General features: G+C 45.0%; 1 protein-coding gene across 1 annotated transcript in view; it reads right to left on the reverse strand.

The window, feature by feature from the left end:
- LOC148106744 (uncharacterized) overlaps positions 1-17,440 on the reverse strand; it is a 100,924-nt gene that overhangs the window by 57,732 nt on the left and 25,752 nt on the right. Inside the window, exon 3 of the mRNA XM_087860549.1 lies at positions 16,558-16,655. Within this exon, the coding sequence (XP_087716675.1) occupies positions 16,558-16,655 (98 nt within the window). The remainder of the gene's footprint in view (positions 1-16,557; positions 16,656-17,440) is intronic.

Consider the following 17,440-nt stretch of genomic DNA (forward strand, 5'->3'; position numbering starts at 1 on the left):
ACAGTCTGTCTGTTCCTAATTCCCAAACTGAAACTCCTTATAAGGCCTCTGCACACCTCCAAGAGCAAATGTAAAAAAGCAACTCAAAACTTACCAGTCCCACAGTCATGCCCTTTAGTGTACCACATTTGAAAAGTAGGCAAAATTATAAGCTGAAACACTATACAACATTTTCAACTTAAGCCCCATAAAAGGTTGAAATCTAAAAAATTACCTGTACCTGCAGCCTTCAATCCATTAAGATAGAAGGTATTCTAGAGAACATTTTTTTAACTTCCTAGAAAGATATTATTTTAGGAAAAAAACCTTTTTCAGTTAATTAAATAAAACCATTATAATACTGACTACTGCTCTTCTGGGATGCAGTCTTTCCATGCATCTTATAGATAATAAGAGTGGTCACTAAAAGCAGGAAAACTAAACATCATAAACAGATGGAAAGATAATTAACAGCAACAACTGAACACATTCAAAATCTGATCCTAAGGGGAAACAGTGGATCTCCTATAATACAAGAGTTACTTAAAACATGTGTGTGTACATACATACATGTACATATATACACACAACACATGCATATGCACATATACATATATGTATACATATACACATATATGTATGTTTAATTTGAATACACACATGTATACACAGATATACATATATGTATGTATAATTTGAATATTTTTTAAAAAATCTACGTTACTTCCCATTGAATGACTGGGGAGAGAAGGACCAAGGAACTGGAAAAATATGTTAAAAGTATTTAAATTTCCTTCTTATAATCATGATTGCATGCTTTTATATTTACTTCCCAGGGAAACTATAATTTAGTTCTGCTATGGTTTTAAGTATTTCTATACCTCACTGTGCTAAAAATAAAGCTTTGAATGACTCTGTCTACATAAAGTGCATTTAAATTATTTATGAGAGAAAGTACGTTTGTTTTTTGCTCTAAGTACATATAAAGTCTGGACAGAATCACAGGTGGCTTAAGGCATACTCCTTTCATTGGCACCCTGAATGACCCCCTAAGAACCACCTCTGAGTATAGGAATTTCCTAACGCATATTTCCCAAGCTTTCTATGGAAATCAAATACCGTCTTTAAGTAAATAACAGAAATGTGAAATAATCTAACAAGAGTAAGAGAACACAAAAATCACAGCATCAATACCTGCAGGGTTTAATGTAAAACAGAACTACATATTCCTAGGCCTGAAACTTACACAGAACATTGCCAGCTGCTTGCACATGACCTCAAAGCTACAATCCATACCTCATACAACGAGATCTTTCTATACAGTAGAAAACTACACTGTGTACACTCTCATTCTCTCTTTTTTTTTTTAGAGATTTTATTTATTTATTTGACAGAGAGAGAGACAGCCCCCGAGAGAGGGAACACAGGCAGGGGGAGTGGGAGAGGAAGAAGCAGGCTCCCAGCGGAGGAGCCTGATGTGGGGCTCGATCCCAGGACCCCGGGATCACGCCCTGAGCGGAAGGCAGACGCTTAACAACTGAGCCACACAGGCGCCCCTACACTCTCATTCTTAACAACCTCCCACTCAGCTGAGCCCAGGCTCAGGCTCACAGCTCCGGGAGAAGACAGCACGCTCTCTCCCTTGTGTGCACCTATCGCAGCCCCATCCCCACCCCCTTACACAAGGTCACAGGCTGCAGACAGAAGGCACCAGTCACCAAGCCCACAAACTGCAGCAAAGGAAACAAGTCTGCGGCCCCATGGGGGCTGATTCGTGGCAGTAGCCACAATAGGTCCTAATATGAAATCAGCCATCAGGATCACTGTGTAAATGCCATGCAAACACCCGGCCAGGCTTTTTATCCTCCCCTCCTGATGAAATCCACTCATCAACTAGCTCCACCTTTTTTTTTTTTTTTTTTTTTTGCATAAAAAGGTATACACTGCCATCTTTCCCTTTCACATCTTCTTAAATAAAAGTAAGGTGGGGGGAAAAGGTAGGGGGTGAGGGCAAACAGAAAGGAGGATATATTTTCTTCAACTGTCCGAACGATCTTTCAGATGTCTACGCCATAACAGAAAATGACCTTCGTTGCCTAATAAGTATATTCTAATCTTTCATAAATCTAAATATTTAAGATTAAAAGTCAAATTCAAGAGGACCAATAGTTATTAATTTTAAAAATCTTATATACTCACTAATGCAGAATTTTTCATTCAAGAAATTTATATCAGGATTTATGAGAAAATGAAGTGCACACAAGAGTGATTAAAGTTTTCCCAGGTAAAGAAAGTTCAGCTTGAGGGCTGACCAAGTCTCATCTGCCCTAGGTCCACCAAAAGATGATAAATGTAGGATCAACAGTTTCCACAAAGATGCAACAGGCAGGCCTCCAACAACACTGCAGGTCCAGAACAAAATTATCATTTCCAGGTGCCCAAATCCTTCCCCATTAAGTTTCAAGTACTAGTCTAGCCATGGGGCCCAGAAATCACCGTCAGTCCCTCATTCTCGAGTAGGTCCTAACTTATGTCACACACCCAAACACCATTACTCTACTGGGCTTTCTATTTCAAAGCAGCCATCGCTAGTAGGTAAAAACGACGAGGTACGTACACACTCATTTTATGGTATGTCGTTTCATAAAAGATTTATATCATAAAAAATTATTTTGATTAATACTCACAGTTCTAGCATTAACTATTAATGATAATCTCAATTTCACAAATTAACAAAGGTATTTTTTAAAGGCATAGACTTAGGTACTAAAATTTATATCAAAAACTAGGAGAAAAGCCAGAAACAATTCCCAATCTCCAACCAATCATCTGAAAGATCAGAGGAAAAAAGGAACAGTACCTCTGTACGGGGCCTGGGTCACTGCAGGAGCTCAGCTACGTGCAGAATGAGTGACTAGATCCTCGCACGTTTCCTCCTATTCATGTTCACGTGTTACCAGGCCCAGCTATCCTTGCGGCTCAGAGACACTAACACTGCACCAACAGGGTGGGCAAGAGACCGGAACAAACAGGCTTTTCCTGGAGTTGGGATTAACTGCTATGTTCATGACAAACAGGACAGCATTTCCTAAGCCAGGCAAGAAATGCTACTTTCCATTAAATACGATGCAGAATAAACCAATTACCCTAAGCCAGTTTAATAACAAAATAACTAAAATGAAAGTCTGCCCAAAATACAGGTTCCCCTCTGTCAAAATGGAAACCAACCTGAGATTTTCTAGATCGTAAAATCGGTAGCTAAATTAACATTAAAACGAGTAGGGGCACCTGGGTGGCTCAGTCGTTATGCGTCTGCCTTCAGCCCAGGGCTTGATCTGAGGGTCCTGGGATCGAGCCCCGCATTGGGCTCCCTGCTCCACTGGGGACCTGCTTCTTCCTCTCCCTCCCTGCTTGTGTTCCCTCTCTCATTGGCTGTCTCTCTCTGTGTCAAATAAATAAATAAAATCTTAAAAAAAAAAATTAAAACAAGTAAATTTCTTTCACAATATTTTCCAGAAAATTTAGAAATAGAGCATACGAACTGCTTTCCATTAAAAAGCATTGACTTAGGGACATCCACTTCAGACGTGCAGGAGTAACTGGTACGGAAAACGATGCCCCCCACCCCCACCCCGCCATGGTAAACAAATAGAAAAACGGTAAAAATCCATGAAACTATTTTTTTCAGATCTGGAGACAGTGAGCGGCACAGGCCTGTGAGCCCCACCGTCCCCTCTCTGTTCAGCTGGGAACCACCGTGGCGCAGGGCACAGGAAGGGAACCCAAGCCCAGCGCAGCAGCCTCAGGGAGTTAAGGTGAGAAAACTTCCAAGTTTTGGGAAGCTGAGTGGCTCAAATTTGCAAGGTAGAGTATCAGAGATGGAAAAGTTGTAGAAAATGAGTTTCAGAAATCTGCACAAAGATGAGAAGATAATGACAATATGTTTAGCATGCTGAAAGAAAAAAACCATCAACCTAGAATTCTACACATCCAGCAAAAGTTTCTTTCAAAAATAAAACTGTTTATCAAGAAAGGAACGGATAAACAAGATATGACAGACTCATACAACATAACACAACTCTGTGATTAAAAGGACAAGGGGGAGCCTGGGTGGCCCAGTTGGTTGAGCATCCGACTCTTAGTTTCGGCTCAGGTTGTGATCCCAGGGTCATGGGATCGAACCCCACACTGGGCCTCATACTGAGTGTGGAGCCTGCTTAAGGTTCTCTCTCTCCGGGGCCCCTGAGTGGCTCAGTCGGTTAAGCGTCTGTCCTCAGCTCAGGTCATGATCCCAGGGTCCTGGGATCGAGTCCTGAGTTGGGCTCCCTGCTCAGCAGGGAGCCTTCTCTCTCTGCCTCTGCTGCTCCCCCTGCCTGTGCACTCCCTCTCCTCTCTCTCTGTCAAATGGATAAATAAAATCTTTAAAAAAAAAAAATTCTCTCTCTCCCTCTGCCCTCCCCCCAAAAATAATAATTTAAAAAGGAATGAATTACAGATACACTAACAACATGGATGAGCTCAGCAACACTATGCTAAAACAAGCCTCGTACACCATGTACACGGTATGATTCTGTTGACAGGAAACCCCTGGGCAGGCAGAACTGAACTGAGGGGGCGAACACAGCAGTTGTCAGGGGTCAGGGTGAGAATGGCAGCAGGGGCTGCGGCAGGGACTGTGAATACTAAGGACATGAAGGAACCTTTGGGGGAAATGATAATGGTCTATGTCTCAATAAGTGTTTGGGTTGCAAAGGTGGATGCGTTTGCCACAGTTCAGTGAATGTATACTTGAGTTATGTGCAGCTGGTATAGAAATTTTACACTGAAGGAAAAATACGCTAAACACACAATGAACTCTATCTAGTAAACAATATGCACGCTGAAACACATAGGGTGAGGTATACTGATATCTGCACTTTGAAATACAGCCTAAAAAATAAAATGGATTACTATATGGAGAAATGGATAATTGGTTATTTACGTGAGAAAGCAAGAATAATAACACATGATAGGTAAAATCCAGGGGGTGGAGGAGTCTATGGATGTTAACCATAAATTTTTACAACTTTGCCATTTGTTTGAAAATTACCATAATGAAACGTTGGGTACAAAAATAAAGATGAAGCTAGATTTCAGAGGAAAAGAATAAGACAAAAGGGAGAGTGAGCCTTCCGTAATGGTTACATGAAGACAATGGAGCAATTTCTTCCATAGATCATTATAAAAATCAGACAAAATCACTAAAACCAACCATCTGAAGGAACTGGAAAATGACCAAAGGCAGGCAAGCACTTGAGAAGAAGTTACTGTCAGAACTGTCCCTGCATCTGGTACAAACCAGGGAGTGTTTGTCACTTTCCTGCCTGGCAATACTGTGAGCCCCAACTCTGGGAGGGCAGGACTGCAGCCCTACCGTACCACCTTAATGCGCAGCACACTGGCTATAAATTTAAGGGGGAAATTTTGGAAGCAAGAGGGCTGCAAAATGCTGAGCTCCAAGGCTGAATATAAATACACTGCCCAAATCCCTGGCAGACAGTGAAATGTGCATAGGCAGGACAACCCAGGAAGCCCAGAGGCACACACCAGAGGTGAATGCTCTCCCCTGAACAATGGAGTTACCCCAGGACATCTGCCAGTTTGCTGCTCCTCTGACTAAACGTGCTTCCCAACCCAGGGCGAGCTCTACTGGCAGAAAGCAAAAGTCTTACTGGCGTGAGGTCTCAGAAGAAAGAAATGGGGGCTGGAGGACCAACTGATATGTAAAGGAGGGATGCTGGAAGCAGGGGAACCCCAAGATAAACCCCCAAATCTGAGAATACATTCTACTCCAACCTTTGACTAACCACCGAAGTAGAAAGGTGCATGTGAGACTGCGAAAGAAAGAGAAGAGAAAGGAAGAAAAATGCATCAACTGGAAGCCAATGAAACTGATCGGAGACTCGTCGGCTCCTACGAACACAACAAGATGTTTGCATCTGGAGCAGAGCTGCACAAGCACGTGCACACACACAGGAAGCGCTGGGAAGCAGTAATACCTGGCAGCAAAGGAGCACACCTCCCACTCAGATCCCGGCCTCTAAATTCCATCTCCCACCAAAAGGAACCAGGGAATCTTGGAGAAATAGCTGATTGTACCACAGGGGCAGAGAAACTACAGGAAATGCTGGGAGTATCTTACTGTGCCAAAAGGAAGGTCGTGCTCAGAAAAGAATGGGGACGTGTCAAAACAACACAGGAGATGATTTGGAAAACCAAATCAGGGGGCATTCCAGCATCAAAATGAATGAGAGTTAAGGACTATAAGCCCCTGAATCAAACAAGAATCCGTGAAGTACTACTGGGTAAACAACTGAGTGAGTCAACAAAGGAGGGGAAACTCTCCTTAAGGGAGAATGCCAGCTGACAGGTGAGAACAGCGTCCCCACTGCACGACTACCTAGTAATAACTAGTTCAAGCAAGAATCATCCGTGGGGGCGCCAAACGATCAGTTTAAAAGCTCAAAACGTCACAGAGCCTCAAATATTTCCCTACAGATTTCCTCATTCATTACAAAGGATAAACGCTAATTTTAGAGAGCAGACACTAGGCAGATGCCGCCCTAACTTGATCACCTGAGATCAGTAATTCTCAAATTTTAGAATACATCAAAATCATTTTTTGGGCTTGTTAAAAACATAGACTCAAGCCCTAAGTTTCTGACTTAGCAGGTCAGGAGTAGGGTCCAAGAATCTGCAGCCCCACAAATTCCTAGATGTTAACCTCACCAATAACAGAACAAGCCGGTATCATGTGCCATCCTGAGACGAATAATGGATATGAGAAATGATACGATGCCCTGAGAAAGGCACAGCACCACTTCTCTGATAGCCTGGCCCCCAAAATGCGTAATCTGAGTTTAATCATGAGAAAACATCACAGGAACCCAAACGGAAGAAAGACCTACAAAACAATTAGAACAGTCTCCATGATGGAGAAAGGCTGAGAAACATATCCAGACTAAAAAGACCATAGAAACATCAATAAATACTACATGTAATTCTAGACTGGGTCCTGTATGGGGGGAAAACTACTGTAATTAACAGAGCAACTGTGAATATGGACTGTAAACTACAGAATGGCCCATGTTAAATTTGCCAATTTGATAACTATACTGATTATTTTGGGCTATGTAAAAAATCCTTGTTTTTTTTTTTTTTTTAAGATTTTATTTATTTATTTGACAGAGAGAGACAGCGAGAGAGAGAACACAAGCAGGGGGAGTGTGAGGGGAGAAGCAGGCTCCCAGCAGAGCAGAGAGCCCGATGCAGGGCTCGATCCCTAGACCCTGGGATCATCACCTGAGCCGAAGGCAGACGCTTAATGGCTGAGCCACCCAGGCGCCCCAAAAGTCCTTGTTCTTGGTAAATACTTACTGAAGTACCTAAGAGTAAAGGGCGTGAAGTGTGCAACTTACTCTCTTCCAGTGTGTGAAAATAAATGTGCCACATGTACTTCTATATCCAGAGGTGGGGGGAGGGGGCCATGCAGGCAATGTCACAAAATGTTAACAACTGGTCAATCTAGGTGAAGGGTATTTGGAAGTTGCCTATACTACTTACAACTTTTCCATAAAAACACACAAGGCTTCATTTTAAAACAAAACAACAACAAAAACAAGGAGTAGCAAATTAGAAAGGGTGGTGGAAGGGTGTTCAGAGGCTGCCCGCCACACAGCCTGATATTGAGGAAAATGGCAGAAGTGGGGCCACCACACGCTGAAAATGACAGGTGTTCGTACTGAGGATCCTGAGTCATCCAGAAAAGCCCCAAAGGAGTTTAATATCTTTTAGTACATTTTGTTTAAGATGACCCGTTAAGTACCCTTTTGAACCACAGAAGAAAACAAACACACTTTTCAAACTTCATGCTCCACATCCGTTTTTCTTCTATTCTACAAATACAACTTCTCAGTGGAACAGCGAGTCACACTGTAAGCTGTTCGCAGACATCCCTCCACGCGGGCGGGCTGTCCAGCGGCACACACCACTCACACTGGGACCCACACAGCGCCCCTGCGGCGGCACGGTGACAACTGCAGCAGGACAGCCACCTGGCGGACAGCAGCTGGAAAGGTCGCCAGTTGTAAGAAGCATCCCAGCAGGGGCCAAACCCTCAAAACCAGTCAGTGCACAGATTCCCACAGCAAAACACAGGGACAGTCAGACGAGAACAAACGCAAGGCAGAGCAGCCTACTCCTTCTGTTCCCAAACACGACGGTCACGGAGGCCGTTAGTGCATATTGACTACGTGATGACCATTCAGAGGACAAGGTTACCAGAGACAGTGAAGCCAGCCCCCAGCCCCCAGAGCAGCGCACGGGATAAGCAAACATAAAGCAGCTCAGGAAGGGCCTCTTACACTGCATCTTACTGTATCAGATTCCATTATAACCACACACGGCAATATCCTCTGATCGCAAAATAACGAAGACCTCATCATTTAAATGAATGGCCTTCTTATTGTCTATAGTCAAATTTTGATTTTTAAATGAAAAGTAAATACACAACTTTCCACTCTAATCCCCGTCCCTGCCCACTGTTGTGGCTTTGCTAAGAAGGGTTTATTAGGAAAAAATGCTGAATGACTGCTCTGCAGGGCATCGCAAAGCACCACATACTAATAACAAGCGACCCTCTTACATACTGTGAAGAGATCTGACTCGCAAGTACAATGAAGCCTTAGGTTTAGTGAAGCTAACTTGTATTATTTTCTGTGTACATTCTTAGGTCTAGCGGTTTGAAATATAATCATACCCTACAGTTACAGCTGATTAAAGACAGAGCTGAAGACTGTATAAGTTTGTCATGAATCAAAGAAAACATTTTTTATTAATTTTTAAAGCTAGTAAAACTATTTTTCTCCACAGCTACAAGAGCCTGAACAACATGGAAGGAATCTTAAAATAATTTAACTGATAAAACATCTTTTATTTATGCTAATTACGTGACATCCATACTACATAACCATGTTATACAAAAACAAACCACATTATAAAGCCTTCAGGTCGTGAATAAGAATATAAAAATCAACCAAAGACTCCAAGATCCTATGTTTTCACAAAGTGTCTGTGCTACAATCTATTTCATTTAAACTTTCAGGATACCTAATCCAGAAAAATTAAATTTAATCCACTGGAAAGAAAAAGGGAGCTCAAGCGTGGGTATATAAATGTGTGTGCCTGTGTGTGTGTGTAATACCTACGTGTGTATATACATAAGTCATCCACCTTTTTTTGGGTTTGGCTTATTGAGGTAAAATTTACATACAGTAAAACACTGTTCGCTGGGTTCTGACTGACACAGTCAGTGTATGACCACCATCACAGGGCAGACATGGCCTACTTCCATCACCCACGAAGCACCCTCACGCCCTCCTGTACTCAGTCCTCTCCTCCCCTAGCCTCAGCCCCCGGCAACCACTGATCCAATCTGTTCCCATAGTTTTGCCTTTATCCGAATGTTATCAGGGGGGAACCACAGTTGTACAGAGCTCTGTGTTTGCCCGTAACAGAACGCTCTGGACGCGCTCCTGTTTTGCTGAGGATGTCAGCAGTCAGTACCTCTGTGTTGCTGTACAAGGACTGCCCCACCGCACAGGTGCACCGCAACCTGTTCACGCATTTCCCACCTGACGAACCTCCAAGTTGTTCTCCATCTTCGGTAAAGAGGAATAAAGCTGCTATAAGCAATCATATGCAGGCCTTTGTGTAGAGATAAATTTGCATGTCTCTTGGGTAAAGGCCTCCATGTAGGACTGCTGGATCGTATGAAAAGTATATATTCAAGTTTATAAGCAACTGCCAAACTACTTTTTCAAAGTGGTTATAACCCTTTGCATCCCCACCAGCAAAGCGCGATGTAGTTCTAGCTGTCCCACAGCCCTGCACCTGGGCACTGTCCCCTTCTGCTGCCTTGTTTTGTGGGAATGGGAGGCATTCTCACAGGACTGCAGCGCTACCCACTGCGGCTGTCACGGGCACTTCCCTAATGAGGGATGACGGGGAGCGTCTTTTTGTGTGCATGTTGTTATCTACAGGAAATGGATGAAGTATCTACTCAAAGCTTCTCGCCATTTTTTCAGTTGAATTTTTTGCTGAGACACCTATCCTTTTTAATAGACAGTTTATCAAAGAAGAAATGATGGAAAGTTTGTCTATTTTGTTAAAGCACTTAGAATTCATGAGCAGGAGACACAAATCTAACATGTTTCCTTGCCATCGCCACTCCCAACGCCCCACTTGCCCCTCCCCCCTGGCAGATAGCAACGATATGCCAAGGCAGGTAGAAAGAAAGAAACATCCTCTCTCCCCCTTAGTCAGACTGTAAGAAGCACAGGAAAAGCTGCCTGCCTACTACTAGGGTCAGAAACAGACCTATTTTCCCATTTTTACAAGTATGGGATGAATCCATAATCTTTCTTCAGTATGAGCAGAAACACCAATGACGGGGAACCACGTGCAATGGTTGGCAACACTAGTGACAACGCATTCCGACGTGGCGGAAGCACGGCTGGCACGTGACAATACTGAGGGTCTGCAGACCGCTCGGTGGGCGGCAGCCCTCGCCCTCTCTATCACAGGCAGAGCCCGCACACAGGAGCACCACGTGCGCTTCAGAGCAAGGGCTAAGCTTTCATGTAAAGGAACAGGAGAGCCTGCCACCACCACGTGGAGCCTCGGGCTGACTGGTATCTGGCTCCGGGCTCTCCTCTGCAGCGTGGGGACAGTAATCACTACCTTGTTATTATAAACACTACACACAACTCAAAACACACGATGAATGACACACATAAACGGCAGGTATCACAATTCTGACGACTTCCCTCATGTAGAATTCCTGAATCACAAACGTAACTACTATTGGCAAGATAAAGGGTGTCCTGCGCAAAGCCTGGAGCATAAAGCAGAAGCTTCAGGAAGCAGGTAACATTTGGACACGGCGGACCCACTTAACTAAACACAGGCTCCTGACCGTCCAGGAGAATAGCCAGGCACCCACATAAAAGGTGCAGCACATTTACGTAAAAGGTGCCCTGCAGTTGGCAGTCCTGAAAGGCACTTACGGACTTTATTTCCTATAATCCTGCCTCAGCATTTCAAACTGCGCGATGCTTCTTTTCAAAAGAAGCCAATCCACTCACTCTTGGTTCTGCACCAACTCGTTCCCGAGTTCGCGACGGGCCTCCCTAACTGGGCCACGGAGACAGGGCTGCGCTTGCCCGCCTCCGCGACACCGCGGCCTCCCTGCACACCATCCTGCGCATCCAGCTAGACACAGAGCAGCCTCTGAAACGTCCTGTGGTCGCTCATCCTGCTCCCGCCTGACGACCGCAGCGGGGGGCTGCACTGGTCACTCCTGCACGATGACTGGCTGGGCCGCCTCAGTGACGGGATAGTCCATAAAGACTTTTCCATGAACAAATACATGGAATCAACAGTTTAAGATGATCTCTTGGATTTAAGTGTCTTGATATATCCTATGCGAAAGTTTTAAGAAAATATTAAAATTTATGACAGGGGCCCCTGGCTGGCTCAGTCAGTAGAGTGTACGACTCTTGACCTCGGGGTTGTAAGTTTGAGCGCCACGCTGGCTGTACAGATTACTTAAAAAATAAAATCTTTCAAAAAATAAAAAATTTATGACAGATGTTTAACGATCTGAATGTCACATTTTCCATGGAAATCTATTTAAAGGTCTTAAAGGAAGAGTCAGTAACTAAGTTAACATGTACCACCTAGCGAGGCGCCACAATACAGGCTTTGTAGGTTAACAAAAAGTAACCGATCTCGTCCCGCTCTGCTTTTTCTCACCTTCTCCACCTGGAATGCCTTTCCCCAACTACCGCGAGCCCCACTCACCATGCCCAGACCTGCTCCCTCAGGAGGACACCGTCCCCTCCCTCTGAGCTCCCCATCACTGTCTTCCCCATCACGATTCTCTACCTGGTCTCGCCTGCTCCTGCAGGATCTGCCCTACGCACCTCAACCCTGCTACCATGGGAGAGTAACCTGTCCAGCATGCAAGAAAACAGATGTCCCTGGGGGTGAAGACAGAAGGAATACACATGAGCAGATGGCAAATTTTATTAAGAGGCCCTACTGTCAGGGAGAGTGAGAACTCTTAAGAATATCAAGGAAACAGGGGCGCCTGGGTGGCGCAGTCGTTAAGCGTCTGCCTTCGGCTCAGGGCGTGATCCCGGCATTGTGGGATCGAGCCCCACATCAGGCTCCTCCGTTATGAGCCTGCTTCTTCCTCTCCCACTCCCCCTGCTTGTGTTCCCTCTCTTGCTGGCTGTCTATCTCTGTCAAATAAATAAATAAAATCTTTAAAAAAAAAAAAATCAAGCAAACAGAAAAAAAAAGTGGCACTTGTTAAGCTCAAGAAAACAGGAAAACAAAAAGTGGAACTAAAAGGGAATATAATCATGCTACATTAACCAGCTCAATAGTGAGCAACATTAACAAAGTCAAAACAATTCACCAAATTATGGCTCTAAACAAAAATTGTGCTACAACTATGTGGGGAAAGATGGGAGTTCAAAATGTAACTTTGTCTAAAAGTGACGCATCGATGGCCCTGCCTCTACATAGATATTGCTGGGAACCGTGGACAGAAATGCTACAAGAAACAGATAAGCAGGATTCCAGGCAGCTCTGGGAGGCGGATGGTGGAGGCAGGACAGGAGCCCGCTGGGTTCTGCATGAACCATTCAACACTGTTTTACTTTTGAACACATGCACGTACCACCCTCTGATAGAAGTGAAATTTCTAGGGGCGCCTGGGTAGCGCAGTGTTAAAGCGTCTGCCTTCGGCTCAGGGCGTGATCCCGGCGTTCCGGGATCGAGTCCCACATCGGGCTCCTCCGCTGGGAGTCTGCTTCTTCCTCTCTCACTCCCCTGCTGTGTTCCCTCTCTCACTGGCTGTCTCTCTGTCACATAAATAAACAAAATCTTTAAAAAAAAAAAAAAAAAAAAAGAAGTGAAATTTCTAAGTAAGAAAAAGAAACAGATTCTCTAACAGAAGCACTTCCAGCAGGACATAAGCGTTTTCCTACAACTTTTCAACCACGCTACCCCTTCCCCCCTTCAACAGTGTCTCTCCACCCTCAGGACGCAGGGCAGCTGAGGACAGCGTGCATGGCCTGAGACCTGGCGTCAGCCTGCCGGCTCCGTAGTCTTGAGAAAGCTACTGTAAGCTCTGAACCTGACCTTTCCCCGCCCGTGACATGAAGACACCACCACGGACCTCAGGGACCCGGCTGCGTTGCTCAGCACCCAGACGGTGAGTAAGTGTGAGGATGACCGTACACCCTGGACCTAAGTCACCCAGATGCAATCTGTCTCACTACCCTCTCCCCCTTCACACCACCGTCCAGGCGGGCTTTCATTCTGACCACGCCCCCACACTGCGCCGAGCACTTGCCAGAGTGTCCTCCAAGTCGCCAAACCCGAAGGCCAAACCTCAGTCCTCATCATGACCTTTCCTGACACTTCAGAGAGTTGATCACATCCTCCTCCTGGACACTTCTTCCCTTCTTCCCATGGGGCCAGTGCTTGTGGTCTTCTTCACACCTGCTCTGTGCCAAACACTGCTCATGTTCGTCCTTGAGCACTCGATGGCAGAGTGACCCGAGGCTCAGGCTTGCTTGTCTTCTCTGTGCTCACTCCCTCGGTGACCACAGACCGTCACTGCGTTTTCATGGCCACTTCCAGCTCAGACTTCTCTTCCAAGCTCCAAATGCCTATTTACAACTGCCTACATGACATCTCTACTTGGATCCCTAACAGAATCACAAACTTAAAATGCCTACAGTGAGCTCCCCATCTGGCCCTCTAAACCAAGTTCCACCCACAGCCTTCCCCCCATCTAGTTGCCCAGGCCAAGAGCCTTCTAGTCAACTCAACTCCTCCCTTTGTCCTCACACCCCTTATCCAATCTGTCAGCAAATCCTACTGGTTCTGCCTTTGAAATACATCCAAGGCCCAACTGCTTCTCACCACCTCCAGTTTTCCTGCTCCAATCCCAGCCTCCGCTGCTGCTCACCTGGTTCCCTGAACAGCGTGCCGACAATCTCCTGGTTGTCCTCTACTCTCCCCCACCCTCCAACCCCCACCACCAGTGTCTATTCCCAACACACTAGCCTTTCACACCTCAGCCGAATCTCAGGGCTCAACACTGAGGGAGGGACAGCTGCCCTCCGGAGCCGACAGCCAGCACCGCCTTACCCTAGCGACTCTTTGTTTGGACAAACAGCCCCAGAACCTCACAGCCCAATCTCTGTCGATTGTTCTCAGCTACCTGACGCTAAATAACCTATCTTTATTCACCAAATGGGGGGTTTCAGATGGGTCTCCGGGCAACCTTCCTTTCTGTCTACTGCCTCCCCACAGCCCATTAACCCTGAAAATAATCTCCATACATATTTCAGCAATTCAACTCCTCCAAAACTTTGCTTTGCTTTCCTAGAATTCTGATTGTAAAACACCTCCATCCCAAGTTCTGCCTTAAGAATGCAACACCCCAAAACAAATCAAGAACCAAGAACCTGATCTGTCCTGCAGGGGCTCAAGTGGACCAGGGCCCTCAGGTACATCAAGGAACCCGGGTCTCAGAGGAACACCATTAAGTCGATGCTGTACAAGGCCAGGCTTACTCGTGTGGCCTCACCAGTTGTCCAGAATTGGGGGAAACAATTATAGAAACACTGGTTATAAGGTTATTTTCCTGGGTTTACATATTTTCAAACAGGGGGGAAGGGGAGGGGACGGCCAAACTAGAAGCAGCAGATTATATCCCGGTGCTCAAAGTTCCAGTGAGCCAAGAACGGGCTCTCAGTTCCCTGTCAGGCCTTCGTTCCGCTGCACATCACATTAAGAAGAAAAATTTTGTGTAACTTCTGCTAAATATGAAACTGTCTTGGGCTCTACCATGACGAACGATTTTTAATAGCTAATGCTGATGAAAAGTTATACTTGATATTCTCCCTCTTGTTTGGATCCACTAAGAAAAGAGAACTTATTTTGTGGCAAGCATTAAACACTACTTCATCCAGCATTTAGTGAAAACTACCCATGGGTCAAGCAGAAAACATGCAGAAACAAAATAACAAAATCTTTCCCTTAAAGATGCAGAAACAGACTTGTACCCAATAAATATAGCCCACTGGTACAGGAAGAAACATCGAAATGTGCAGGGAGGGTGGGGAGGAGACAAGGGGTGTAAACAGCTGGGCATGGCCTTCTCCAAAAGACAGCAGAGTCACACCTGGCACAGCACACAGAACAGGTGCCTCTCGTAGCCAAGAAAGGGTAGAAGGAATCAGAGAAAAGGAGCAAGACTTCCAGGCCTTACTTGGAAACTGAAACTTCGTGACACAATTTTCCTTCCCTTCCCTAATACCTAATCCTGGCAGAAACAAAAGTGGGTTTGGAGGAGAAAGGAGAACAAAGGAGGAAAGTGAACTGACCCCCAGAAGGAAATGGAAAAACAATCCAGGGTCCTGCCCCTTGGACATCTAAGACAAAGACACTTGCCAAAGTCAAATTCAACGTAATTATAAATGATTCTGAATTCTGAATCCATGAAGTCTAAGTTTATGGGGCTTTTACACCAAAGCAATGTATTGCGAAAATCTTACCAATGCTAATACCACAAGACAGATTGATGAATCTTCTATCAACGATCTGTCCTCGATTTACCACTAGGCCTACCAGAAAGAGCAGTCTTTGGAAATAAGACAAACTGGAATAGAATCTCAATTCTATAACCTCCCAACTGTGGAGTGCAGCACAAGTGCCAAGGTTACAAATTAACAAATCACAAATAACCCAATCTCTGGGGCTTAGTTTTCCTCTCATTAAAGTGGGGGAACTGCCACCGAATAGCAATTGCTAACATTTGTGAATGCTGAGCACATTTCACATTTCTTATGGCATCTTCACCACAACCCTGGGAGAGCACCCTTTGTCAGAGGAAAGAGCTAGGTTTAAGTAGTCAGTGAAGAGTTGGCATGGAGAGAGAGCTAGGTTTCGGTAGTTAGTGAAGAGTTAGTAAGTAAGCAGCCAAGCCAACATCTGAATCCAGAGCCCGTAAAATAAAACACAAGTAAAAAGCACAGGCTCCAAAGCCAGACTGAGTCTGAATCCCAGCTTTGCTTTTTACTAACTTAGTAACCTTTAACCTCTGTTTCAGTTATGCAAATGTGAAACAGGGGCAAAGGGTAGCCTCATTCAGGGGATTACTGCCAGAGACTCACCTAGGAGCTGGATGGCCCAGTGCTGACCCTGTTGGGGCACTCTTCTAGGGCACATGCTGCTACTGTCACAACTATCAGGGACAGGACTGTCATCCTGCCTGCCTCTCTCCACACATAAAAGGCACTAAACAACTAATATTTCTTCCCTCACCTACTCTGCAAAATCAACTAGCTTTTATTTGTTTCTAGTATATGTCAAAGAAACCTTAAGACAGATGAAAGAAAAATCAAAACAAAAGGAAAAACCAAAACACAAATGTAGCAAGAGAATTATACTCACAGTTCTGAAGGCCACGGTAACTCTGTGAAGAAATCAAACGTGGGTTTAAAGGAAATGCTCCCGGTTTCTCTTTCCTCTTTCCATAGTCCTCAGAGAACCTGACAAGGAGAGACAACATGCGCATTAAAACCCCCTTCCTTTCACTTCTTGAAGCTCTACTGAACTCACCCCTCAGCCAGTTCCATCACCTCCCATGCAAGCCTACTGGGCAACGCCTGGGATGAGGGGTGAGAAGAGGGCACCACGTCCCTGTCTTCAAACCTATTTCTACTTAAGAAACACACAGGAAGGAGCGCCTGGGTGGCTAAGTCGGTTAGCGTGTGCCTTCGGCTCAGGGCGTGATCCCAGAGTCCTGGGATCGAGCCCCACCTCAGGCTCCTACGCTGGGAGCCTGCTTTTTCCTCTCCCACTCCCCCTGCCTGTGTCTCCTCTCTCACTGGTATCTCTCTCTGTCAAATAAATACATAAAATCTTAAAAAAAAAAAAAAAAGAAAAGAAATACATGTGAAGCAACTGGAAACTATTCAAACATATCAAAAATCATAAATTAATGGTGTGGTTGGCTAATAAGTGCACGATACAATGACAGAGTATAGACATCTATTCCACTGCCTTCCATCAAAACTATACTAAAGAGATATTTTTTAAAAATGTTCTAAACAGGGGCGCCTGGGTGGCTCAGTCTGTTAAGCATCTGCCTTCAGCTCAGGTCATGATCCCAGGGTCCAGGGATGGAGCCCCAGGTCAGGCTCCCTGCTCAACAGAGAGTCTGCTTCTCCCTCTCCCTCTGCCCCTCCCCGTTTGTGCTCTCTGCTCTCTCTCCTGTGCATACACTCACTCCCTCAAATAAGTAAATAAATAAAATCTTTTTTAAAAATGTTTG

Source organism: Ursus americanus, unplaced genomic scaffold (genome assembly GCF_024610735.1).
Source record: "Ursus americanus isolate L20-20 unplaced genomic scaffold, mUrsAme1.1.p SCAF_68, whole genome shotgun sequence".
NCBI lineage: Eukaryota > Metazoa > Chordata > Mammalia > Carnivora > Ursidae > Ursus > Ursus americanus.